At 52.5% G+C, this 24,487-nt stretch overlaps 1 protein-coding gene across 1 annotated transcript; it reads right to left on the bottom strand.

Moving 5' to 3' along the window:
- Nucleotides 1–591: 591 nt before the first annotated feature.
- On the bottom strand, nt 592–24,254 carry IQGAP3 (IQ motif containing GTPase activating protein 3). Its single transcript, XM_063176410.1, has 39 exons — nt 24,180–24,254; nt 22,910–22,997; nt 22,418–22,574; nt 21,678–21,755; nt 21,422–21,498; nt 21,226–21,293; nt 20,867–20,980; nt 19,769–19,947; nt 19,059–19,146; nt 18,658–18,821; nt 17,966–18,053; nt 17,681–17,844; nt 16,729–16,889; nt 16,386–16,510; nt 15,851–16,011; nt 15,067–15,157; nt 14,820–14,987; nt 14,580–14,722; nt 13,398–13,568; nt 12,431–12,514; nt 11,913–11,984; nt 11,267–11,336; nt 10,734–10,942; nt 9,509–9,661; nt 8,823–8,986; nt 7,958–8,182; nt 7,734–7,874; nt 7,153–7,237; nt 6,016–6,248; nt 5,804–5,936; nt 5,419–5,521; nt 5,132–5,273; nt 4,908–4,995; nt 4,100–4,312; nt 3,833–3,999; nt 3,576–3,677; nt 3,133–3,241; nt 2,198–2,315; nt 592–711 (listed from the first exon to the last, which is right to left on the bottom strand). Exons 1-38 carry the CDS (start codon nt 24,202–24,204, stop codon nt 2,202–2,204), a joined length of 4,917 nt encoding a protein of 1,638 aa, XP_063032480.1. The 5' UTR covers nt 24,205–24,254; the 3' UTR covers nt 592–711; nt 2,198–2,201.
- Nucleotides 24,255–24,487: the final 233 nt, after the last annotated feature.

Below are 24,487 nucleotides of genomic sequence, written 5' to 3'. Positions count from 1 at the left end.
TCAGGGTTCCCCTCCAGCCCCAAAGCACCCCAAAAAAGGGGTTTCAACGTGCCAAATGCTGCTGGTGCAAAGCCAGTGGCTGCTTGGCTGCTGGGGGAGGAGGCTGGCAGCAGCAAACCACAGCCAGAGACATGCTGGATCCTCCTCTAAAGGCAAGCAGGGAAAAAAAATAAACAAATATGGTAAGCAGGAGATAAAAACCCATGTGGTAATGGGAATTGTGCAGCAGCAACTTTCCCCAGGATCCTGTCCCTGCAGATGGTGCAGCATCCAACAGGTTAATGGCAGCCTGGTCCTATTTTAAACACAGCAAAGTGCTGCAGCTTGATCCCACTTCATTCCTGTAGAGATATAATCATAGTCTTCTGGAAGACATAATCATAGTATTTATTTAAGAATTAAGTGTGCCTGAAAGTGGCCTAAATTCCCTTCGGTGCAAGAGCTGAGCTGGTGCCTCAGCACCTGAGTCTGCACTGCTGGGAGCGGCTGCTCCCTGGCCAGGAGCTGCAGGAAATGTCAGCAGCCTCAAACACCCTGGGAAACAAAGGGAGAGGAGCACAGGGAAACGAGATAATCCAGAGAAATCCTGCATTTCCTGATACATCTTTATTTTTACTTCTGGTACGTCTTTATTTACATCTTTACAAGCAGAGGCAGCACAGCAGGAATGCAGCGTGGATGGGGACAGAATAAGCACGGTTTGAGGCTTTTCTATGACAAGAGGGAAAGAAAAAACACATAAAAACCTCACAAACAAACATCACTTTCCAAAGACAAGACAGAGCTTGGATGTCAATAGATCAGGTACCCCTGAGCTGCCCCAAGGTCCCATGGCAGTTATTGAGCAGGGAGGGAGATTCCTACTCCAATTCCCCAAAAAACTTCCCCTGCAGCATGGATGGGGACAGAATAAGCACAGTTTGAGGCATTTTTATGAGAGGAGGGAAAATAAAACACATAAAAACCTCACAAACAAACATCACTTTCCAAAGACAAGACAGAGCTTGGATGCCAATAGATCAGGTACCCCTGAGCTGCCCCAAGGTCCCATGGCAGTAATTGAGCAGGGAGGGAGATTCCAATTCCCAAAAAAACTTCCTCTGCAGAGCAGCTTTGGGAATCCAGCATGGATAGGGATAGAATAAGCACAGTTTGAGGCTTTTCCATGAGAGAAGGGAAAATAAAACACATAAAATCCTCACAAACATCACTTTCCAAAGACAAAACAGAGCTTGGATGTCAATAGATCAGGTACCCCTGAGCTGCCCCAAGGTCCCATGGCAGTAATTGAGCAGAGAGGGAGATTCCTACTCCAATTCCCCAAAAAACTTCCCCTGCAGCATGGATGGGGACAGAATAAGCACAGTTTGAGGCTTTTCTATGACAAGAGGGAAAGAAAAAACACATAAAAACCTCACAAATAAACACGACTTTCCAAAGACAAAACAGAGCTTGGATGTCAATAGATCAGGTACCCCTGAGCTGCCCCAAGGTCCCATGGCAGTTATTGAGCAGGGAGGGAGATTCCAATTCCCAAAAAAACTTCCTCTGCAGAGCAGCCTTAGTGTGAGGAAGAAATATATTTATATAAGAAATATATATATCTATATTTATATATATATCTATCCATATATATATATGTATATAGATTTGGATATATAGATATATATATTTCTTATCTATTTCTATATTCATATATAAATATAGATATGGATAGATACCCATATCTATATTTATATATATGCATCCATACATATAGATATGGATACATATATATAAATATAGATATATATCTATAGATAGATAGATAGATAGATAGATAGACAGATTAGATATATAGATAAATAAGATACCTTTATTATATCAGTAGAAGCTGTGTAGTGTCCAGAAATACAGAGTGGGCAGCTGGCTGTTGGCAACACAGGAATTAAACAGCCAAAACACCCAGATTAAATAGATTTTAAAAGCTGCAAAAGCTTTGGCAGTGCATCCTCCTGCAGGGAGGTTGGGCACTGGTTCAGTACCAAGCTCAGGGTGCCCAGGGCTGGGGCTGGGCCCTGAGTTCCCCAGCCAGGCACTGAATCCATGCAGGAAAGCTCCATGGCCAGCAGCAGCTCCCCTGCCCTGGCACCACCAACCCTGAGGTCTCTTTGGCAGGTTTTTATTGCCCTCCCTTCCCTCCAGCCCCACCCCTGACCCTGTCACTTCTTGAAGAACTTCTTGTTGAGGAGGAAGATGAGCAGGTTGACGTTGACCTTGGCCTTGTGGAACATCTTCATGACCGCTACGCCCTCGTACTGCAGCTGCAGCAGGTCCTGTGGGAGAGGGGACTGTCACTGGCACTGTGCCCTGCCGGGTGCCCAGCCCGGGCACAGGGAGCTGGGTTTGTGTCAGAACCCAGGAAACTCCTCTGGCTGCCCTGGAGGGCTCCAGACCCTGCCAGAGGGCCCAGAGACCTTAGCACGAAGCCAAAGACCTCTGTGCCTTTGATTTTAACCCATGGAGAAAATTACCAACTTTATGTGAAGATTTACAAGCCACAAGAGTTTAAGTAGAATGATAGTTTGTCTGTCACAGGGTGAAAAAGTAAAACTTTGGGGTTTTTAGAATGGGGGGTTCAGAAGCCAAGATGGAGGGGTTTGGGTGTGCCTTGTCCTTCTTTCTTCTTCTTGGCCTCCATCTTCTGGGTGATGAGGGCACTTTAGGATTGGTTTAGAGTAGAAACTCACTGTCTAACATGGTGATAGGTACTGGAATATCATTGTGAATAATGTACAGATAGTTTTTTGTATAAAAAGTTAACACCGCCCTGAGGGCAGTCAGTGTGCCACAACCTGACCTGCCAGACAGACCTCAGCAGGTCAGGAAAAGAATGTTAGAGATAACAGAGAATAAACAACCTTGAAAACCACAGCCAAAGAATCCTGACTCCTTCTTCAGTCTGAGGGCTGGGAAAATGAGACTTTCTGACACCTTGGGGTCATCTCAACCACATAAACCCCAAGAGGGCAGGGCTCCACACGGGCTCCAAGTCCCCACAAGAGCTGCAGGTGTGGGGACAGCAGCCAGCCCCACACACCCTGGCTGTCCCCGTCCCTGTGAGCCCCAGGAGCTGCAGGACAGGTTTCCCACCTGGTAGTGCAGCTGGAAGTCCTCCATGTCGATCCCCATGAATTTGGCTTTCACCTGGAACTTCCCTGATTCCTCACAGGGGATGATGTCAAAAACCACGTTCTTGAGCCTGAGAAGACAGAGCCACTCACTGCCAAAAGCTTTAACACAGCCAGGGAGCAGCTCACCCACCCAGTGCATCAGCACAGCAGCCAGACCAGACCCCACTGCAAATCCCAACTTTCCTACACAAAACTTGTCCCACATAGCAGGACAACAGTGGCCCACGTGCATCCTCCTCCTCCTCAGTTATTTTCCTCTACCTGCCCAAATTTTCATAGAATCACGGAATATCCTGAATCAGAAGGGACCCACAAGGATCTCTGAGTGCATTAAGTCCAGCTCCTGGCCCTGCACTGAATAACCCCAAGCAGGAGCTCCTCCCCTGGGGCAGGGTCACTCACTGGCTGGGTGGCAGGTCCTGGATCTCCAGCAGCACCCCCTTCTCCCACAGCTGGGCTGCTGTGTAGTGCAGAGATGGCAGCTTCTTGCTCTTCCCACTGCCCCTGGAAGAGAAGGGAGCACATGCTGAGAGCTCACCTCTGGCCATCTGTGACCCCTTGGATCCCCAACATCTCCAGGACTCCCAACAACCAGAGAGCAATGAAAACAAACAACATTTTTCTTTAAAAAATTACTGATTTTTGGTAAGGAACCTCACTTGCTGCTGGCTGCCAAGTTGTCAAGGCAGGTCTTGATGTACTGATTGTAGTAATCAATTTGCTCCTCATAAAACAGAGTCTTGGCATCCAGGCCCTCCAGGGTGTGCCTCAGCTTCAGGAGCTCCCCGCGCCGCTGCTGCCGGTGCCGCCGCTGGTTCCGGATGTCCTGCAGGAAACAGCAGCGCCAGAAAACCAATGTTTGTCACGGGGAGCTTTACCAGAGCAGCACCTCCGGGGGTTTAGGGGTGATTCCCAGCTCAGCACACCTTGGCCAGCTCATCAATGAGCTCCTGGTAGTGGCTGGCAGAGTGCACCAGCCCCAGGCTCTCCAAGCGCCGCAGGTTGCGGATGACCTTGCGCTTCTTCTCCTCCATGGAGAGCTGGCTGTTGGCAGCCAGGCAGGGGTGGTGCTTCAGCTGGGCAGAGGACTGGGCATCCCACAGAGCTCGCTGGCACACCAGGTGCTCATGGGCAGCTTCCTAAAGATGAGAAAGGGTCAGTCTGGAACACAGCTGGAATGGGGTACAGAGATGGAACGAGCGAACTGTGCGGGATTCACATTCTCTGAACCTGAGAGAAGCAGAGAAAAGAATGATCAAAACAATTCTTATCTCATTTGCTGTGCCTGTGCTGTGCCAAAGTGGAATGCAATATGGAGATGGTTTACCCAAAGTGATGGTGTTTTGTTTTCTTGACCAATCTCTGCAAACTGTGTCCTGACAGTCACACGATTTTGTGCAGTTGAGTGCTTGTGCAGTTTCAGCTTAGATATAGTGCAGAATAATATAGTATAATTAAGCAATTAATTAGCCTTCTGATATCATGGAGTCAGATTAATCATTTCTCCCTGCCACAGGAGTCACCTTGAATTTACCGTAGAACTCCTCCACCCACACTTTGATGTGGCCCAGAACAGGTGATTTTTCTGAAAAAACAGAGTCCAGGCACTGCTGGATCACAAGAGCAGTGGCCAAACCTCTGAGAGGAGCAGGGCAGCTTTTTGCTGAGAACTTTTTCACCCTTTGCCCATCAAGTTTTTCAGTTCATCCCTAGCAGCAGCCTCACACATCCCACCTCATGCTCTGAGGCTGGTGTCCACAAGATGTCTGGGAGGGAATCTCCTGCTTGGCACTGGATCAAATCCACCAGCATCTGCTTGGTGCTAGAGACCAGAGGGAGATGTGAGGAATCTGCTCCAGACCATCACCCTCCACCCAATATTCAGTTGCCTCCCAAGGGTTTTTTGCCCTCCTTGAGCATCCCAGTACCCTCCTGATGCCCCCAGAGCCCATCCTCACCTCAGCAGCAGGCTCCTCGTGTCACTCTCCTCGCTGCTGGCCACTGGCACCAGCTTGTTGGTGAGGGTGAGGGAGATTTCTGTTCTGCTGAGCTGGGAGAGCTGCTCAGCACTGCTGTCTGCCAGGCTGCCAACACTGTCCCCTGTGAGGGCACAGAGAGCCCTGCTAGCTTTGTTGGGATCTAGAGGGTTGGCTTCCCATGCCCAAAGCAATCCAGCTCAAGCTTTGTGCAAGGAAAGGGTGCCCACGTCCACCCTCCTCCCATCAGATCCCAGAATCTGACCTACCAAGCAGGGACTGGACTGTAGGGAGCTCATCAAGATCCTCCAGGAGCTCGTGCAGGGGGTCACTGGGGTGTGATGTGATGGAGTCCTGGTGCTCCAGCAGGAGCTGGACATGCAAGGGATGAATCAGTGGCAAAGGAGGATGCAAATGGAGAGTGAGGGAGGGCCACCATTCACACCCAAGAGGGGATGGAGAAGATCTGAGGTTTGTAAAAGGACAAACCTGCAGAATCCAGGTTATTTCCTTGCTTAGAAGAGAAAAAAGGGTCAGATAGAGAGAAGCTGTGCCAGGGGTGGAATACAGAAGAAGAATGGGAGGAAATCCAGCAGAAAGCCCAGGGGGTGGGAGCAGAGGAAACAGAGCTTGCCCTGAGCTTTATGCCCTGACCTTGTGCGTGTTGATGAGCTCCCCCACAGTGATGTAGATGACTGGTTTGGCCACTGCCACCATCTCTGAGTACTCATCCATGTCAAACCTCTCCTCAGGCTCAGGGACACAGCAGGCAGCAGAGATGAACCTCCTGCAGGGACAGACCCCTTCGCTCAGCCCCATAACCCTACCACGGGCTCCAAGCCACCCTCCCACCCCATGCCCACCACCTGAACTTGCTGTGGGTGTGCTCCAGGTACTGGTTGAGCCCGCAGAGGTGGGCACTGTCCCCCTGGAAGGCCTTGTGGGCAGCGGCGTGCTGCAGCACCTTGGCGATGGCGCCCAGGCTGCGGCGCTGCTCGGGGCGCAGGGCCACCCCTGCTGACATGTCCACGATGTCAAAGCCATCAGGGGCCACCACTGCTGGGTTCATGAAGCGGTAGTAGAGCAGGTTCCCCACGATCTAGGATGGAGACAGGCTGGGGAGCACTTGGGTTAAGGGCCAAGGAGGTGACACCTCAGCAGGGAAGTGTCGCAGACATCTTTTTATGAAAAATCCTTTCCTTAGGATTTTTTCTCTTGAGAAGCTGAGAGGCTTCAAGAATAAAATGTAAACAATGGTTATCTGCTGCTGTGGAACGCAACAGGTGCATCTGGGATTGGTCTCATGTGGTTGTTTCTAATTAATGGCCAATCATAGTCAGCTGGCTCAGACAGAGAGCCCAAGCCACAAACCTTTGTTATCATTCCTCTCTATTCTATTCTTAGCCAGCCTTCTGATGAGAACCTTTTCTTCTATTCTTTTAGTATAGTTTTATTGTAATACATATCAAAATAATAAATCAAGCCTTCTGAAACATGGAGTCAGATCCTCGTCTCTTCCCCAGTCCGAAAACTTCCCATCACAGGGAAGGACGTTTTATCCCTGGTTAGGGCCCAAGGAGGTGACACCCCAGCAGGGAAGGAGGTTTCATCCTTGGTTAGGGCCCAAGGAGGTGTCACCTCAGCAGGGAAGGAGGTTTCATCCTTGGTTAGGGCCCAAGGAGGTGACACCCCAGCAGGGAAGGAGGTTTCATCCTTGGTTAGGGCCCAAGGAGGTGACACCCCAGCAGGGAAGGAGGTTTCATCCTTGGTTAGGGCCCAAGGAGGTGACACCTCAGCAGGGAAGGAGGTTTCATCCTTGCTCTGCATGGTAGGACCCTCCTGAAAGAGATGGCAGTGCAGGGAAAAGCCCACCCTTGGCATTTCCTTAGTGGCTCAAGGAAAATGTTGACTTGGAGGTGTTTTTAAGTCAAGAGGACCTTTGGTGGCCTTTCATGTACAGCTGAGCCCCACCAAACCATGCAGGTGCCCCGGTCCCACGGTACCTTATCGACCTCCTCTGCTGAGGCCTTGGGGAATTTCTCCACCAAGGACATCCTCAGGATTTTGGCCATGTAGCGCATCCCATAGCTGAGGAGAGGTAGGGAGAGGACCATCAGCATGTGAGTCCACCCCGATGACCCAGTCCTACTACCCATCATCCAGGAAGCAGCAAACCACCAGCTGGGTGGTCTCCTCCTGCCTTTCCCTGCTTTGGGGTGATGGAGAAGCCCACAGGTAGGATTGGCAGCTACAGCACCCCTCAGTTCCTTCCCCTCACCCTGCTGCCAATCCAGGCATCTCTGGAGGAGGCCTTCATCCTCTGAGATCACCACAAAGCTGGCATGCATCTCAATGTCAGCAGTAAACTGCCCAGAAACAGCAGAAAAACAAGAAACAAGCCAGCCCATGAGGTGCTGCTGATATTTGGGGTTCTCCTTGCTGACAGTGCAGTAACTCAGTCCTACAGTAGCAAAGGGGCCAGGAAGCCCCCCCATAATCCAACCTCCTTTCTAAGGCCTTGCTGGAGACACCTGAGAGCCCAGAGCACTCCTGGGGTGGGCACAGAAACCGTGGGGATACTCACGGGATCTTGTCCACAGAAGAGGTGATGGCAGAGACAAACTTGTCTGTTACTGCCAGGAGATTGCGGATGGAAATGTCCAACCTCCTTTGGACCTCGGGGTGGCTGAGAGCCTGCTCAGGGCTCACCTCATAGGGCAGCTTGCTGTGAAGGGAGCACAGGACCCCATCACCATCTCAATGCCCACACCCTGTGGCCCAGCCAAGCCTTCTTCCCCAGGCTCTGACCTTCTGTGCCCACTCTGTGACTCAGTCTGGTTGATCCAGGCCTTGTAGATGTCCACGGGGTCAGTGTTGATGCTGAGGGTCCTGTCCTGCAGCACCTCCTGCACGGGGCCAGCCAGGATGTGCCTCAGGGCGCTCTGCCCAGGCAGGTTGCGGTAGAAGCCGACCAGCAGCCGGATCACCGTGGCATTGCCCGTCAGGATGTCATGAACCTGGTCCACCTTGGACCTGGGGACAGAGGGGATGGAGCAGGGTTTGGGTGTACTCCAAGCAGGAGGCAGCAGAGACAACAGCATCCAAGCTGGTGCAGTTCAGCCTTTCCCTGGGCAGGACACCCACCTGATCTCCTCCTGCCTTTCCCACAGCAGGACACCCACCTGATCTCCTCCTGCCTTTCCCTGTTCCCTGGGCAGGATACAAAGCTGATCTCCTCCTGCCTTTCCCACAGCAGGACACACACCTGATCTCCTCCTGCCTTTCCTTGGGCAGGACACCCACCTGATCTCCTCCTGCTTTTCATTATTCCCACAGCAGGACACACACCTGATCTCCTCCTGCCTTTCCCTGGGCAGGACACCCACTTGATCTCATCCTGCCTTTCCCTGTTCCCACAGCAGGACACCCACCTGATCTCCTCCCGCCTTTCATTATTCCCACAGCAGGACACACACCTGATCTCCTCCTGCCTTTCCCACAGCAGGACACCCACCTGATCTCCTCCTGCCTTTCCCACAGCAGGACACCCACTTGATCTCATCCTGCCTTTCCCTGTTCCCACAGCAGGACACACACCTGATCTCCTCCTGCCTTTCCCACAGCAGGACACCCACCTGATCTCCTCCTGCCTTTCCCACAGCAGGACACCCACCTGATCTCCTCCTGCAGTGCCACTTTGAAGAGCTGCAGCAGCAGATAAGCCTCCCGTGGGCTGGAAGCGTAGTTGTAAAGAGTAAAGATCACCGACTCCATGAATTTGGTGGATTTGTTCTGGGGCATCTGGAAGATCAGCCTGGCCAAGTACACTGGCTGTGTCTGCAGGGAGGAGGGACACCAAGCTGGCTCAGGTGGGGTAGCCAAGGGCCAGGTCCCTGCACTGCCCCCCGAGCTGTGGGGGACAGAGCAGAGCCCCCCAGTGTAGCCAGGATATTTTCTGAAAAATCCTTTCCTTAGGATTTTTTCTCCTGAGGAGAATATCCTGAGAGGCCTCAGGAACAAAATGTAAACAATGGTTATCTGCTGCTGTGGAATGCAACAGGTGCATCTGTGATTGGTCTCATGTGGTTGTTTTTAATTAATGCCAATCACAGTCCAGCTATCCAGACTGTCTCAGTCAGTCACAAACCTTTGTTATCATTCTTTTTCTATTCTTAGCCAGCCTCCTGATGAAATCCTTTCTTCTATTCTTTTAGTATAGTTTTAATATAATATATATCATAGTTTTAATATAATATATATCATAAAATAATAAATCAAGCCTTCTGAAACATGGAGTCAGACCCTCATCTCTTCCCTCATCCTAAGACCCCTGTGAACACCACCACACCCCAGCCCCACCTGCAGCAGGTAGAAGAGGTGCTGATAGGCCTCCAGCTTCTGCCTCTTCTCCTTGCTGAGTGTCTTGAGGCCCTTCTGCTTGTCCATGGACATCATCTCTGAGAGCTGCTCCTTGTTCTTCTTGGTCAGCTTCTTGCAGTGAGACACCACCTCCTGTGGTGGGGGCAGAGAAGCACTGGGGTCTGCCTGAGGCTCTGGAGTTCTGACCAGTTTCTGGGACAGCCAGAGGCACCCTAGTGTGGAGGGACAGAATGCAGGAGAGTAGTGCAGAAGGCAATCTCAGCCCTGAGTGAGAACACAGGAAATTCCTCTGGCTGCCCTGGATGGCTCAAACCCCTGCCAGGGGGCTCAGAGACCTTGGCACAGAGCCCAAAACCCCTGTGCCTTTGATCTTGACATGTGGAAAAAAATACCAACCTTATATGAAGAATTACAAGTCAAGATTGTTTAAGTAGACTAATAGTTTATCACAGGGTGAAAAATAGATTTTTGGGGTTTTTAGAATGGGGGCTCAGGAGGCAAGATGGAGAAATCTCAGTGTGTCCAGTCCTTCTTTCTTCTTCTTAGCCTCCATCTTCTGCTGTGATGGTGACACTTTTGGATTGGTTTAAGGTAGAAACTCACTGTCTATCATGGCTGATAGGTATTGGGAGGTTATGGTAAGTAATGTACACATAGTTTTTAGTATAAAAAGATAACACCAGTGTGCCTCTGTCTGACCTGCTGAACAGACCTCAGTGAGTCAGAGAAAGAATTTTATAGATAAGAAATAATAAACAACCTTGAGAACAAGAACAAAAAAATCCTGATTCCTTCTTTGACTACCAGGCTGGGAAAAGAGACTTGTACACAGAGTCACTGTGGCCAGCAGAGATTCTGAGACCTGAGGAGTTGCAGCTGTACCAGTCAGCAAAGATTAGGAACAGGCCTGCCCTTAATAGTCCACAGCTGTGTCCAAGAAGAAGAAGAGTGCTACAGAAGAGTGGGTTAGCTGGTAGAGAAGGGAGTTGGAGTTCCTTGGTTGTGATGTGAGGAAGAAGGAGTCAGTGCTGCAAGGAGCTGCCCATGAGAAATCACCATGGAACTTTTGGAATAAGATGACAACACCCTAGTGCTCCCCAACCCCTCCAACTGCTTAAAAAGTGAAGCAGAGACAAGCCCAAGCTGCAATGCCATGGAGGGCAGGCTGGCTTGAGGCAGCCAAGTCCTCCCCCTCTCTCTGTACCTGCAGAGTGATCCTGTTCTTGACCAGCAGCCCAATCTTGATGTCCATGAGGTCCAGGTCGCTCTCCAGCTGCCGGCTGGCACGGATCCTCTTCACCACCTCCTCCTGCAGCCTCAGCACCTCTGACTCCTCCCAGAAGTCGTGCTGGCTCTGCTCCAGCAGGTGGATGAAGCGCCGGACGATGCTCAAGGGTGGGCTCTTGGTGTGGACTGCAGCAATGCCCAGTAAGGCCATGAATAATTTCCCCCACCACAGACCCTCAGACACCCCATCCTGCTCCCCAAAAAGCATCTCCTTGCAGCACCAGGGCACGGGAACAGCACACAGCCACACTGCAAAAACCTCCAGGAAGTTTTGGGGGCAGAGGGGCAGCACCAGAGCTGATGATCAAGGACCATCAAGGCTCTGCCATGCTGTCCTTGCCAAGGGGCCACCAGCAGCCCTGCTCATAACTGCTTCCCTCTTTTGGAGGCAGAGTCCCCTTCCCAATTAGCCATCACACTCAGAGCAGCAATGAGCAGGCACACACTTACCCAGCAGCCTGTAATCCCCACGGGCCTTGTTGGCTCGCACAAAAGCCTGGATTTTAACTACAGCTTTAATCTGCCAAGACAAACAAGGGGGTGGGAGGTGTTTTTCCATAGTGTCCCTAACACACATGGGGAGTGAAGGAGTGCTGGGCAAGCACATTGCTGCCTGGTCCCACTGCCAGGAATGTATTGAGGCCTGGGATGAGGGTCTCGACAAAACAGGAGAGATTGTGGGATTCTGCCCTTCTCAGTGGTCATTCCCCTCCACTCACTGTATATCAGAAGCTGCAGCAACTCCAGGAGTGCAGCTTCACTTCCTACAGCTGACACCCTCCCCTTTTCTCCCCCAAAAATTCCTTCCCCTTTTAATGGACATCTTGAAGTCATTGTTGCTTTTTGATGGAACTGGAGTGGTTTTGCTCTCCTCACACTTCACAAAACCTGAGAGTTTGGCTTCCAGACCCACCAGGTACCTATTCCTTCCCATCTGTCCCCCCTGCCAGGATGAATCAGTTCTTCCAGCTGCACTGAGAGCACTCGGGGACAGGGATCCAACTGCTCCAGATCATCCCCCTACATCCACACCAACAGAGTTGCAGGAGCTGTTTGACTCCATCCCACCCCATTCCCATCCCATCTCATCCCTTACATTCTGCCTGAAATAATGCAGCCTCTCCTGGTACTTCCTCCGTGCCTGCCACATCCTCACAGCTGCCTGGATCTGGGAGAGATGTTCAAACATTTGGAATCTGGATCATGAGAACTTCCAGGGGAGGTTTAGGTTGGATATTAAGGATAAATTCTTCATAGAAGGGGTGGTTAGGCATTGGCACAGGCTGCCCAGCAATGTGGTGGGTTCACCATCCTGCGAGGGATTTAACACCCACAGGGATGTGGCACTTGAGGACATGGTTAGTGGTGGCCTTGGCAGTGCTGAGATGGACTCAGTGATCTTCAAGGGCTTTTCCAGCCCCAGTGAGCCCATGGTAACTATTCTATTGTATGATTTTTTCTCCCCTGTCCACTCACACACTGCCCTGGCCCAGCTGCCACAATCCCCCCTGGCTCCTCTGCGCTGGGCAGGGGTAGATGCCACCCTCACAAGCTGAACAAGCAGGTGACAATGCCCAACATGAGAACAAAGGCCGAAGAAAGAATCCTCCAAACCTTGATTGCAGCCTCTGTGTTGGATTTCAGGTAGTGCAGCCTGTGCAGGTAAGCTCTGCGCTGCCTGTACCCCCTCCAGCAAGCCTGGGCACAAGAAGACACCTGAGTGAGGTCACTGTGACTCCACTGGTTTTTCAGGGAGCACATGAAGAAAGAGAGTAACACAGCAGCATGGGGAAAGAGGAAAGCAGCAGCCACTGTGAGAGGAACAAGCCCATCACTGCTCCCTGCAGCACTTCAGGGGTCCTGGCAGTAAAACCAGAGAGCAGCAAGCACTGGCCCCTCTCTACACCAGATAGAGAGACCTGAGTGAGGTCACTGTGACTCCACTGGTTTTTCAGGGAGCACATGAAGAAAGAGAATAACACAGCATGGGGAAAGAGAAAACCAGCAGCCACTGTGAGAGGAACAAGCCCCTCACTGCTCTCTGCAGGGCCTCAGGGGTCCTGGCAGTAAAACCAGAGAGCAGCAAGCACTGACCCCTCTGTACACCAGGTAGAGACACCTGGGTGAGGTCACTGTGACTGCATTGGTTTTTGAGGGAGCACATGAGAAAAGAGAATAACACAGCAAGGGCAAAGAGGAAACCAGCAGCCACTGTGAGAGGAACAAGCCCCTCACTGCTCTCTGCAGGGCCTCAGGGGTCCTGGCAGTAAAACCAGAGAGCAGCAAGCACTGACCCCTCTCTACACCAAATAGAGAGACCTGAGTGAGGTCACTGTGACTCCACTGGTTTTTCAGGGAGCACATGAAGAAAGAGAATAACACAGCATGGGGAAAGAGGAAAGCAGCAGCCACTGTGAGAGGAACAAGCCCCTCACTGCTCTCTGCAGGGCCTCAGGGGTCCTGGCAGTAAAACCAGAGAGCAGCAAGCACTGACCCCTCCCAGGGCTGCGAGGGGCTGCGAGCGGCTGCCCCTGGTTTGTGTGGCTGTGCTGGGAGCAGGCACAGGCCCTGGCTGTGTCACCTGGATCCTGATGGCAGCTGGCCTCTGCTCCTGCAGGACGTGGCGCCGTGCCGCGAGCTGGCGCCGCACCAGGAACCCGCGCAGCCGCGCCTGCAGCTTCACCACCAGCGCCACCCGGGATGCCCACAGGCGCTCCCGCTCGTGGGCCAGCGTCACTCGGGCGATGACAGACTGCAAGGACACCAGGCAGCACCAGCTCAGTGCCAGCGCTGCCCACCTGTAGCCATATTTTCTGAAAAATCCTTTCCTTAGGATTTTTCCTCCTGAGAGGCCTCAGGAACAAAATGTAAACAATGGTTATCTGCTGGCTGTGGAATGCAACAGGGGGATCTGTGATTGGTCTCATGTGGTTGTTTCTAATTAATGGCCAATCACAGCCCAGCTGTCTCAGTCAGTCACGAGCCTTTGTTATCATTCTTTTTCTATTCTTAGCCAGCCTTCTGATGAAATCCTTTCTTCTATTCTCTTAGTATAGTTTTAGTATATTATATATCATAAAATAATAAATCAAGCCTTCTGAAACATGGAGTCAACATTCTCATCTCTTCCCTCATCCTAAGACCCCTGTGAACACCGTCACACTCCCTCATTCCTTTTCTTTTTTTAACTTTTTTTTTTTTCCCAAAATCCACCCATCTGGCAGCTCCTTTGTGCTCCTGGAGGCAATTCTGGCAGTGAGGAGGGAGCAGGAGCAAGGCTGGAGTTGGTGAGGGATCTGGGGAGGTGGCACCTTCAGCACAGACCTGGGGATGCTCTATTACAACTGGGTGTGCAAGGGGGTTAATGTAAGCACAGTGATGCCCTTTGGGGGCATTAATGCAAGCACAGTGATGCCCTGTGCCATGCAGGGAGTGCTGGTGGTGCCTGGGTGCTGGACAGGATGTGCTGGGGCTGGTCCAGGTGAAACAAAACCTCCCTGTGCCCACAGAGGGACAGGACACAGGGAATGGCTTCCTACTGCCAGCTGGCAGGGATGGATGGGATTTTGGTAGGAAATTCTTCCCTGTGAGGGTGGAGAGGCCCTGGCACAGGTGCCCAGAGCAGCTGTGGCATCCTTGGAAGTGTCCAAGGCCAGGTTGGATGGGGTTTGGAGCACCCTGGGATGGTGGAACATGTCATCTCTTCCCTCATCCTAAGACCCCTGCAAACACCATCACACCCGCCCAGCCCATCCTGCCATACCTGCATCTCCTCCCTGCTCAGGTGTGTGGTGTAGAAGCTGCCATGGCGTGGGCACTGCCAGCTGCCCTCCAAGGTCTGCAGGTTCAGGTAGAACTCGGCCCCATCCAGCAGCCTGTGCCTGACCCAGCATGGCTTTGTGCCCCCTGCATGCCAGGATGGATGGGAGCTGCTGCAGGGTGCTGCTCCCCCAGAACACCCTGACCAGGGGTAGGGGAGGTTTTGCAGCCCCCAGGGTTTTACCTGCTGGTCCCTTGGTGGCCATCAGAGCCGCCAGCTGCTCCTGGTAGGGTTCAGCACAGGCACTCACCACCCCATGCAGGGCCACGTCAGGGTTGCACAGCACCCTCAGTGTCTGTGATGCCTTCCCTTCCTTGATGGCCTGGTTGATGGCAGCTATGCCCAGAGCCACTGTGGGAGCAGAGGGGCTCACATCAGCCCCTTCTTGTCCCCCAGCCTCCAGCAGCACCCACATGGGGTGAGCACTCACTCCTCCTGGCTGCCGCTGTGTCCTGGTTGGCCTGGCAGACCCCTTCCTGGATTTCTTCCCAGCAAAGAGCAGCTCCACTGTCCTGGGTGGCCTGGGAGATGGGGGAGATGGGCTCTGGTGAGCTGGGCACATCCTGCTTTGATAATAGTAATAATAGTAGTAGTAGTAGTAGTAGCAGTAATAATAATAATAAATAATAATATGTAAATATAATAGTAAATATATATTAAAATATCATAATATTAAAATTAATATATAAAATGAAATATAATTATTTAATATAATATAATATTGCAATATAATAATAAAATATAATAATAAAATATAATAACTGATAAATAAATATTATTAATATATAGATATATTATAAATAATAATAATAATGTAATGATAATAGTAATAATAATAGTAATTATGTAATATAATAACTATAACTAATATACAAATATAATAATAATATATAAATAATGATATGTAAATCTAATAAAAATATAATCATAAATTATAATTATATAACAATTATAATAATAAAATGAAATATAATAATAAAATATAATAATGTAGTATAATAATGTAATATAATAGTGACTAATAAATATGTATAATAAAAATTAATATCTAGATATATTATAATGTATAAATATAATAGTAAATAATGATAATAATAATATCAATAATAATAACCCCCAGCGGGGGTTATTTCACAGTCTTGTGACCAAGGCACGGTCCCAGGGGGTGTGCCATGCTGCCATGGAGGGTCCCCACAGCTGATGACCCCCCCCACCTGGATTTTCTGCCTCCGTGCCCGGGCCAGGACACTGTGGTAGCGCGGGGCAGTGGGGAGGGCGACGTCGGGCAGGGCTGGCACCAGCAATAGCGCTGCCAGTGTCACCTCAGGGTCCTCCTGCAGCAGCGCCTCGTTCAGCAGCCGGAGCGCACGGACACCTGCGGGCAGGGAAGGGAGGAGACGCCTTCCAACCCCTCGGATCTCCGCTTTCAACCCCTCCGATCTCTGCCTTCCAACCCCTCCGATCTCCGCTTTCCACCCCTCGGATCTCCGGCCTTTCAGCCCCTCCGATCTCCGCCTTACAGCCCCTCGGATCTCCGATCTCCGGCCTTTCAGCCCCTCCGATCTCCGCCTTACAGCCCCTCCGATCTCCGCCTTACAGCCCCTCCGATCTCCAGGCACCAAGGGAATCACAGCCCAGGGTGGTGTGAGATTCTCCGGTGTCTTACTGGGGATGGAATCCCAGTGCAACCTCCCTCCGAGGATATCTGCCACCCCCTGCATGCCCAAACTCTGTGTGGGCAGCACTCACGGTCGGTTTCATCCTGCACTGATGAGTTGGTGTTGTTGATGCTGTCCTGAATGTCGTTCCAGCTCAGGAACTCGGCTCCTGCTTTCCTCGATTGGACTTTCAGCTGCAGCAAGTCATCAAAGTACCTGCAGGAGAGAAACAAAGCAATGACCTGAAGCATTCCAAGCGGGGCTCAGTGCATTCCAAGGAGGGTTTGGTGCATTCTGAGCAGATCCTTCAGAGGGGAGAGGCAAGGCACAGGATAGGGAGGCTGCTGGAATAAGCCACAAAAAGCCCAGGCACTGTGACCAGCCCTTTCCACAAGATTTCTTCACCCCAGCCCCTAACAGAGAGCCCAACTCACCGCTGTGCATTTGCATCCTCAATTCCTGAGAGGCCCAGGGCAGGGCTGACCAGGCTGCTCCAGAGCCTGCTGGGGTTCCTGGCATCCAGGGCTTGGTTAACCAGTGCCACAGCTGAGAGCATCTCCACAGCCACAAACAGCTCCTCCTGTGCCAACTCGCCCTGCACAGAGCAGGCAGAGACACTGAACCCACATAACCTCCTCCTCCTCCAGGCCCAGCTTCCCCAGGGGAGCAGCAGCAAAGGAAGCACCCCAGACCCAGCAAGGGACGACCCTACCCATTGTCCAGGGCACCCATGGCCCATCCCTGGGTGTCACAGACATCTTTTATGAAAAATCCTTTCCTTAGGATTTTTCCTCCTCAGAAGCTGGGAGGCCACAGGAACAAAATGTAAACAATGGTTATCTGCTGCTGTGGAATGCAACAGGTGCATCTGGGATTGGTCTCATGTGGTTGTTTTTAATTAATGGCCAATCACAGTCAGCTGGCTCAGACAGAGAGTCTGAGCCACAAACCTTTGTTATCATTCTTTCTTTTTCTATTCTTAGCCAGCCTTCTGATGAAATCCTTTCTTCTATTCTTTTAGTATAGTTTTAATGTAATATATATCATAAAACAATAAATCAAGCCTTCTGAAACATGGAGCCAGATCCTTGTCTCTTCCCTCATCCTCAGACCCCTGTGAACACGGTCACACCTGAGGTGTCTCACCCGTGGGTGCTGGCTCTGCAGCAGGGCCAGCTGCTGCTGGTACAGGGATGCAGCAGTGCTGTGCACATCAGGCAGCTGGGCTGCAGGGTCCAGCAGAGCTTCCAAAGCTTTTCCACCTCCTCCTCCCTCCAGGCCCAGCTTCCCCAGAGGATCAGCAGCAAAGGAAGCACCCCAGACCCAGCAAGGGACGACCCTACCCATTGTCCAGGGCACCCATGGCCCATCCCTGGGGTGTCTCACCCGTGGGTGCTGCCTCTGCAGCAGGGCCAGCTGCTGCTGGTACAGGGGTGCAGCAGGGCTGTGCACATCAGGCAGTTGGGCTGCAGGGTCCAGCAGAGCTTCCAAGGTTTTGGCTGGCGTCCCTTGGCGGACAGCAGCGTTGATGCGGCCGACGGCCTGCAGCACTGAGGGACACACAGGGGGCTGGCACAGGGGGGCTGTGCCCTGCCTCAGGGCCAGGCTGCCAGCATGCCCAGCAGCTCCTGGGCAGCAGAAGCTGCAGTAAGAGTTCACCCAGGCACTCACTGGCTCGCTCCTTCTCGCCCCTCCGGTTTGCTGTGAGGATCCCTGCCTGCACCTCCTCCTGCTCCAGCAGCTCCAGGTAGCCCAGCTCCTGCAGCAGGCAGAGAGAGCTGTCAGCTCTCACAGCTCACCATGCTTGTGCTCACAGAGCAGCCATGCCCAGACCCCTGGCAGAAAGCTGCCAACTCCCCAGCCCAGGTGTCGCAGACATCTTTTCATTAAAAATCCTTCCTTAGGATTTTTTCTTCCTGAGAAGCTGAGAGGCCCCAAGAACAAAATGTAAACAAGGTAAGGTTATCTGCTGCTGTGGAATGCAACAGGTGGATCTGTGATTGGTCTCGTGTGGTTGTTTCTAATTAATGGCCAACCCAGCTGACTCAGACAGAGAGTCTGAGGCAGCTGCCTTTGTTACCATTCTTTTTTTTTCCTATTCTTAGCTTAGCTAGCCCTCTGAGATGAAACTTTTCCTTCTATACTTTTAGTGTAGTTTTAATGCAATATATATAATAAAATAATAAATCAAGCCTTCTGTAACAGAGTCAAATCTACACCTCTTCCCTCATCCTAAGACCCCTGTGACCACCGTCACACTCGGGGCCCTCCCTCTTCCTGGGGAGCATGGGCTGCCCCCCCAGCACCAGCACCCTGCACCCCAGGTCCTGCCAGCCCCTGCCAGTGCTCCTGCCAGCCCCTACCAGTGCCTTCTCCTCCCTGTCCGTGCTGAGCTGCTCCAGGTAGAGCTCGAGGTTGTCCCGCTGGACACAGCGCAGGGCCAGGCTGGGCTCCTGCAGTGCACAGTGCAGTGCCAGCACATCCTGTCTCTCCAGGGCATTGTCCACCTCTTCCAGGGCTCCACGCACTGCAAGAGGCCAGTTCACCCCAGAGGTGAGCAGGTAAATCATCCCACAGGGCTGCAAGGCAGCTATGGCTAAAGCCTGCATACCCATCATTTTAATTTCCCCTTGGAAATGCACACCCAGCCCTTCTCCCCACTGGGTCTTTCTGCTATGCCCACTATTCTCCCCATGCCCAGGGCTACCATGGTCCCACCATAAGCCCTGGAGAACCCCCAGAGGGAAGGCCCAGCTTTGCTCACCATTCACTTTGTTGATGTTGCCTTGGATTTCAGCCTGGGTCAGACACCAGTCGTAGATGTCCTCTCCTTCAGGGATCACCTGTGGGCACTGGACAGGGACTCCCCAGCTTGAGCTTTCTGCCCAAGCACACCCCACCATGCAGAGTGGGGTCCCCTGCAGATGCCTGGGCTCATTTCCCAACCCCAGCCCCTGGGTGAACTTGTCACAGACATCTTTTATGAAAAATCCTTTCTTTAAGATTTTTCTCCCGAGGAGCTGAGAGGCCTCCAGAACAAAATGTAAACAATGGTTATCCTGCTGCTGTGGAATGCAACAGGTGCATCTGCGATTGGTCTCATGTGGTTGTTTCTAATTAATGGCCAATCAGTCAGCCTTTGTTATCATTCTTTCTTTTTCTATTCTTAGCTAGCCTTCTGATGAAATCCTTTCTTCTAGTATAGTTTAAATATAATACATATCATAAAATAACAAATCAAGCCCTTCTGAAACATGGAGTCAGATCCTCGTCTCTTCCCTCATCCTCAGACCCCTGTGGACACTGTCACATGAACCAGCCCCCAAAGAGGAAACATCTCCTGCTGAGATGATTCTGCTCAGCACAAGGGCTCCCAGGCTGTGTTTCAGCCAAGGGACCCCTCCACCTCCCCATCAGCAAAGGGGCTGCTCCTCTCCCATCCAGCCCAGAGCCCCCTGCGCCCTCCTCACTCACCCTGTTCCTGGCACTGCTGCCCTTCTCCAGCTTGGCCTGGTGCAGCACCTCCTGGTAGGCACCTGCCAGCTCCTGGCGCAGGCCCACCAGCATGGCGTGGGGGTTCTGCAGGGTCTCCATGGTCTGGGCCACCACCCCTCGCTCCACCGCCTCATTGATGGCCAGCACAGCAGCGTGGACTGCAGGTGGGGCAGGGAGGGACACAGAGGGTGAGATGGGACACAGAGGGGCAGGAGGGACCATCTGCTTTATCCCTGCACGCAGTGGGACAAGACATTCCACAGGCAATGGTGGGAAGCCACCCTTTCTGGGACCCAGCTGGAGCTCCCAGCACCTGGGAAGTCTCACAGCAAGCCAGGGAATGCAGAACCCCAGCTGCTGCTGCTGCTGCTGCCCAGCAATGGCTGTGCCAGCACCTGCAGCCTCGTGCCAGGCTCAAAGAGAACAACCAGGTGCATCCCAGACCACCATCACCTCCCAGGGCACCCCTTCCCAGTTTGCTGGCCCCAAATTTGGCATTCAGTTTGTCACAGTCATATTTTTCTGGAAAAATCCCCTTGCCCAGGATTCTTCTCCTGGGAAGCTGAGAAGCCTCAGAGAAAAAGGAAAACAACATTATCTCATTTGCTTCTCCTGTGTTTTGCTGCTTTGGAATGTGTTTGAAGATTGTTTATCCAACAGGTGGTTGTTTCATTGGTTTCATGTGAATTGTTTTGACTTAATGACCAATTAAGGTCAATCTGTGTCAGGACTCTGGAAGGAGTCATGAGTTTTCATTATTATCTTTTAGCCTTCCGTAAGTATCCTTTTTGTATTCTTTAGTATAGTTTAGTATAGTATATATTTTTTAAATATATATATTTTATATGTATATATAATATATTTTTAATATATTTATATATATATTAAAAATATTTTTTAGCTTTTGAAAATACAATACAATATAGTATCATAAAATACTAAATTAGCTTTCTAAGAACATGGAGTCAGATTCATCATTCTTTCCTTCGTCTGCGCACCCCAAAAATAGAAGATTTGGTAGCTGAGCCAAAATCCTGCTACAGGCTGACACCCTGCTCCCCACCAGGCACCCATCACCTGCTGCTTCATCCACAGAGAGCTCGTTGGCCAGAATGCCTCCAATCTTGCTGAAGGCAGGCAGCTGCAGCCCATACTTCTCCAGCTCCCGCTTCATGTTGTTGATCTCCTCCTCTGGAGCAGAGCAGAGGCAGCACAGCTCAGCACCAGCCCCACAGCCCAGTGCTGGAGCAGGGGCAGCCAGCAGAGCCCCCACTCCCCTGCCAGACCAAGAGGGGTGCAGAAAGCCCCCACACTGGGGTGAGCATCCCTGAGGCAGCTTTGGCAAAAGGCATCCAAGGCTTTCACTCCACGGGACCCCAGAGCACTGGTGGCAAACCCCCCTTGGCAAGTCCCAGCCCAGGTGTCCCTGCACATACCTGTGAAGTTCACTTTCCCATACAAGTCCTGGATCAGAGGAGCCAGCCCCAGCTTGAAGAGGTAGAAGCTGAAATACAAACCCACACGGTGACATCCCCTCCTGACGCTTCTGTGTCACCTGAGGCTGACAGGTGACACCACCAAAGGGCTGATGAGCATGAACACACTCCATGAGAGCCTGGCCAGGGCACCCACCTGAGTGCATGGATGCAGTAGACCACCCGGGGCATGTTCTTCTTGTCATAGATGTCAGTGGTCTCTGGGTGGAAGATCTGCCAGCAAGACAGAGACACATCAGGGACAATGGCAGAGAGACAGTCCCCAGGGTTGGCTGATGTCAAAGAGTGGGGGCAAAGACAAAGCCCCCCTGCCATATCAGCACCCCCCAGTAGTGGCACAAGGCAAAGGCCAGTGTGCCCCTAGGCTGGGGAGAGCAGAGGGGAGGTGTTACCGAGGGAAGCCCCACGTGGCTCATGGCATCACGCCAGTGGTTGATGTTATCCGTGTGCCGAAAGTGCAGCCCAGCTGTCTGGAAGAGAGGAGCTGAGGTCAGGCTGAACCCCACTTTCCCCATCCCTGGGGTCCCCCTTGCCCCCAGAGCAACCCAGCCAAGGCAGGAGGTCAAAGGCAGAGGCAATGCCTGTGATCCCCAGGGACCCCATTGCAGCCCCCCTTAGAGAGCAGTCCCTCAGTGACTGCTGTCTGACACAGACATCTTTTATGAAAAATCCTTTCTTTAAGATTTTTTCCTCCTGAGTAGCTGAGAGGCCTCAGGAACAAAATGCAAACAAGGGTTATCTGCTGCTGTGGAATGCAACAGGTGCATCTGGGATTGGCCCATGTTGGATGTTTGTAATTAATGGCCAATCACAGTCAGCTGGCTCAGACAGAGAGCCTAAGACACAAACCTTTGTTATCATTGCTTCTTGTTCTATTCTTAGCCAGCCTTCTGATGAAATCCTTTCTTCTATTCTTTTAGTATAGTTTTAATATAATATATATTATAAAATAATAAATCAAGCCTTCTGAAACATGGAGTCAGATCCTCATCTCTTCCCTCATCCTAAGACCCCTGTGAACACGGTCACAGCTGTCAGCAAGTCCCTCCTCACTCTGCACTCACCAGAGAGGGAAAGGTTTGGGGCTACACCTCAAGGGCTACCACACCTTCCTCTGGTGCCACAGCCTTACCTTGTACCGTGTCTGCTCAGGGTCGTAGATCTTCTTCAGTGGCACAACAGCAGGGGCAAAGCAGTGGCCCAGCTTGGCCAGGAGGACCCCGTTGCGCAGGGTCTCCTCCAGCTCCGTGGGTGGGGGCAGCTCCTCACCCAGACAGGCTTCCATCCAGCTGCCAGGGCAGGGATAGGGCATGGCAGAGACCCCCAGAGAAAAGCACCCAAAGGACATCACCCCCAACTCCATGCCAATAAATCCCCCCTGGCAGGGTTGCTCAGCCCTCAGGCTTTTGCTGCTGGGTGGTTTTCAGTTTGGGTGGAGGGCTGAGTGTCCCCCCCACAAAAAACCACAACCCCCCAACCAGCTTTGAGGAGCCATAAAGCCACAGGATCCAAGCAGCATTCTGCAGCACTATGGGCATTCCCCACCCACTCCCCCTGTCCCTCCCCTTACCACCCCTTTTCCCCCCAAAATGTGAGCTCGAGGATGTCCCCAATGCAGCCCCACCGCTTGGCTTCCTCCAGGTGACACAGGTACTGGTAGGCAACGTTCTGCCTCCTCTGTTCGTCCATCTCATCGGCAGTCAGGCGCTCACCTGGGCACAAAGGAGGTCTCCCATCAGAGCCCCCTGTGCAGGGAGGCTTTTTGAAGCCCCCATGGCCACTGAAACTGTGATTTGGGAAAGGGAGCCAGGCTTTGGGTGCAGTAGCCTCCCACAGGCGCTGTGGGAGTGGCACCAACGTCACAGTTCTGGCAGTGGAAGGAAAGTTTCCAATTTCCCTTTTTCCCAAATAACGGCCATCAGAGCTGGCACTGGAGTGGGGGAGGGCACAGAGCAAGCATTCAGGGGAGCACAGCGACAGGTTTGGGGCCCTTTTACCCTGCTGCTGGTGCTGGAGGCACCCATGACTTTTGGGGGGCACCTGGCTGCCTCCCAACAAACCATCCCTCAAAATATGTCACCCTCAGTTTGTCCCCAGGGCCTGGCACCTTGCCACCACCATCACTCTACCCACACGCAGACCTGCCTGTTCCCCCTGAACCCCCTGCACCCCTAAATCCGACTGCTCCCCCATCCCTCTGCACTGCCAGAGTCCCTGTCCCCATGTGCACCCCACAGCTGGCCCCACATTCCCCTGCCTCCCCAGCCTTACCTGTCCCCCCACATCCCCCTGCACCCCAAATCCGCCTGTTCCCCCATCCCCTGCCCCCCCAGCCTTACCTGTCCCCTCACATCCCCCTGCACCCCAGACCTATCTGTTCCCCACATTCCCTTGCCCCCCCCAGCCTTACCTGTCCTCCTCACATCCCCTGCCCCCTCAACCTTACCTGTTCCCACATCCCCCTGCCCCGCCAGCCTTACCTGTCCCCTCACATCCCCTGCACCCCAAACCTATCTGTTCCCCCATCCCCTGCCCCCCCAGCCTTACCTGTCCTCCTCACATCCCCTGCCCCCTCAACCTTACCTGTTCCCCCATTCCCCTGCCCCTCCAGCCTTACCTGTCCCCTCACATTCCCCTGCACCCCAAACCTATCTGTTCCCCCATTCCCCTGCCCCTCCAGCCTCACCTGTCCCCACATCCCCCTGGCCCCCAGCCTTGTCTGTCCCCCCACATTCCCCTGCACCCCAAACCCGCCTGTTCCCCCATCCCTTGTACCCCCAGCCTTACCCGTACCCCAGACTCGTCCCCTCCCGTCCCCTGCACCCCGGACATTCCCGCTGCTTTCATCCTTGTGCCTCTCAGCCCCCCGGTGCCCCCCGGTGCCGGTCACTCACAGCGCCCCGGCCCCGCTCCCTCCATGGCCGCGGTGGCTCCGGTGGCTCCGCCCGAGGTTTGAATCTCCCGCCGCCCACGTGGCTCCGCGCGGGGCCTGCCGGGCAGCGGGACACGGAACACCGGGACACCGGAACATCGGTACACCGGGGAACGGCGGCACCGGCACACCGGGACCCCGAACCCCGGAAAAGCGGGACACGGGGACCGCGGGACCCCGGGGAACGGCGGCACTGGGACCCAGCCACAGCGGGGCACCGGTGTCGCCCTGATTTTTTAAGATTTTTCCAAGCCTTCTGATGTTTACATT

Source organism: Melospiza melodia, chromosome 25 (assembly GCF_035770615.1).
Source record: "Melospiza melodia melodia isolate bMelMel2 chromosome 25, bMelMel2.pri, whole genome shotgun sequence".
Taxonomy (NCBI): domain Eukaryota; kingdom Metazoa; phylum Chordata; class Aves; order Passeriformes; family Passerellidae; genus Melospiza; species Melospiza melodia.
The sequence above is the reverse complement of the archived record's forward strand: the minus strand, read 5'-3'. Positions and strand labels throughout refer to the sequence as shown.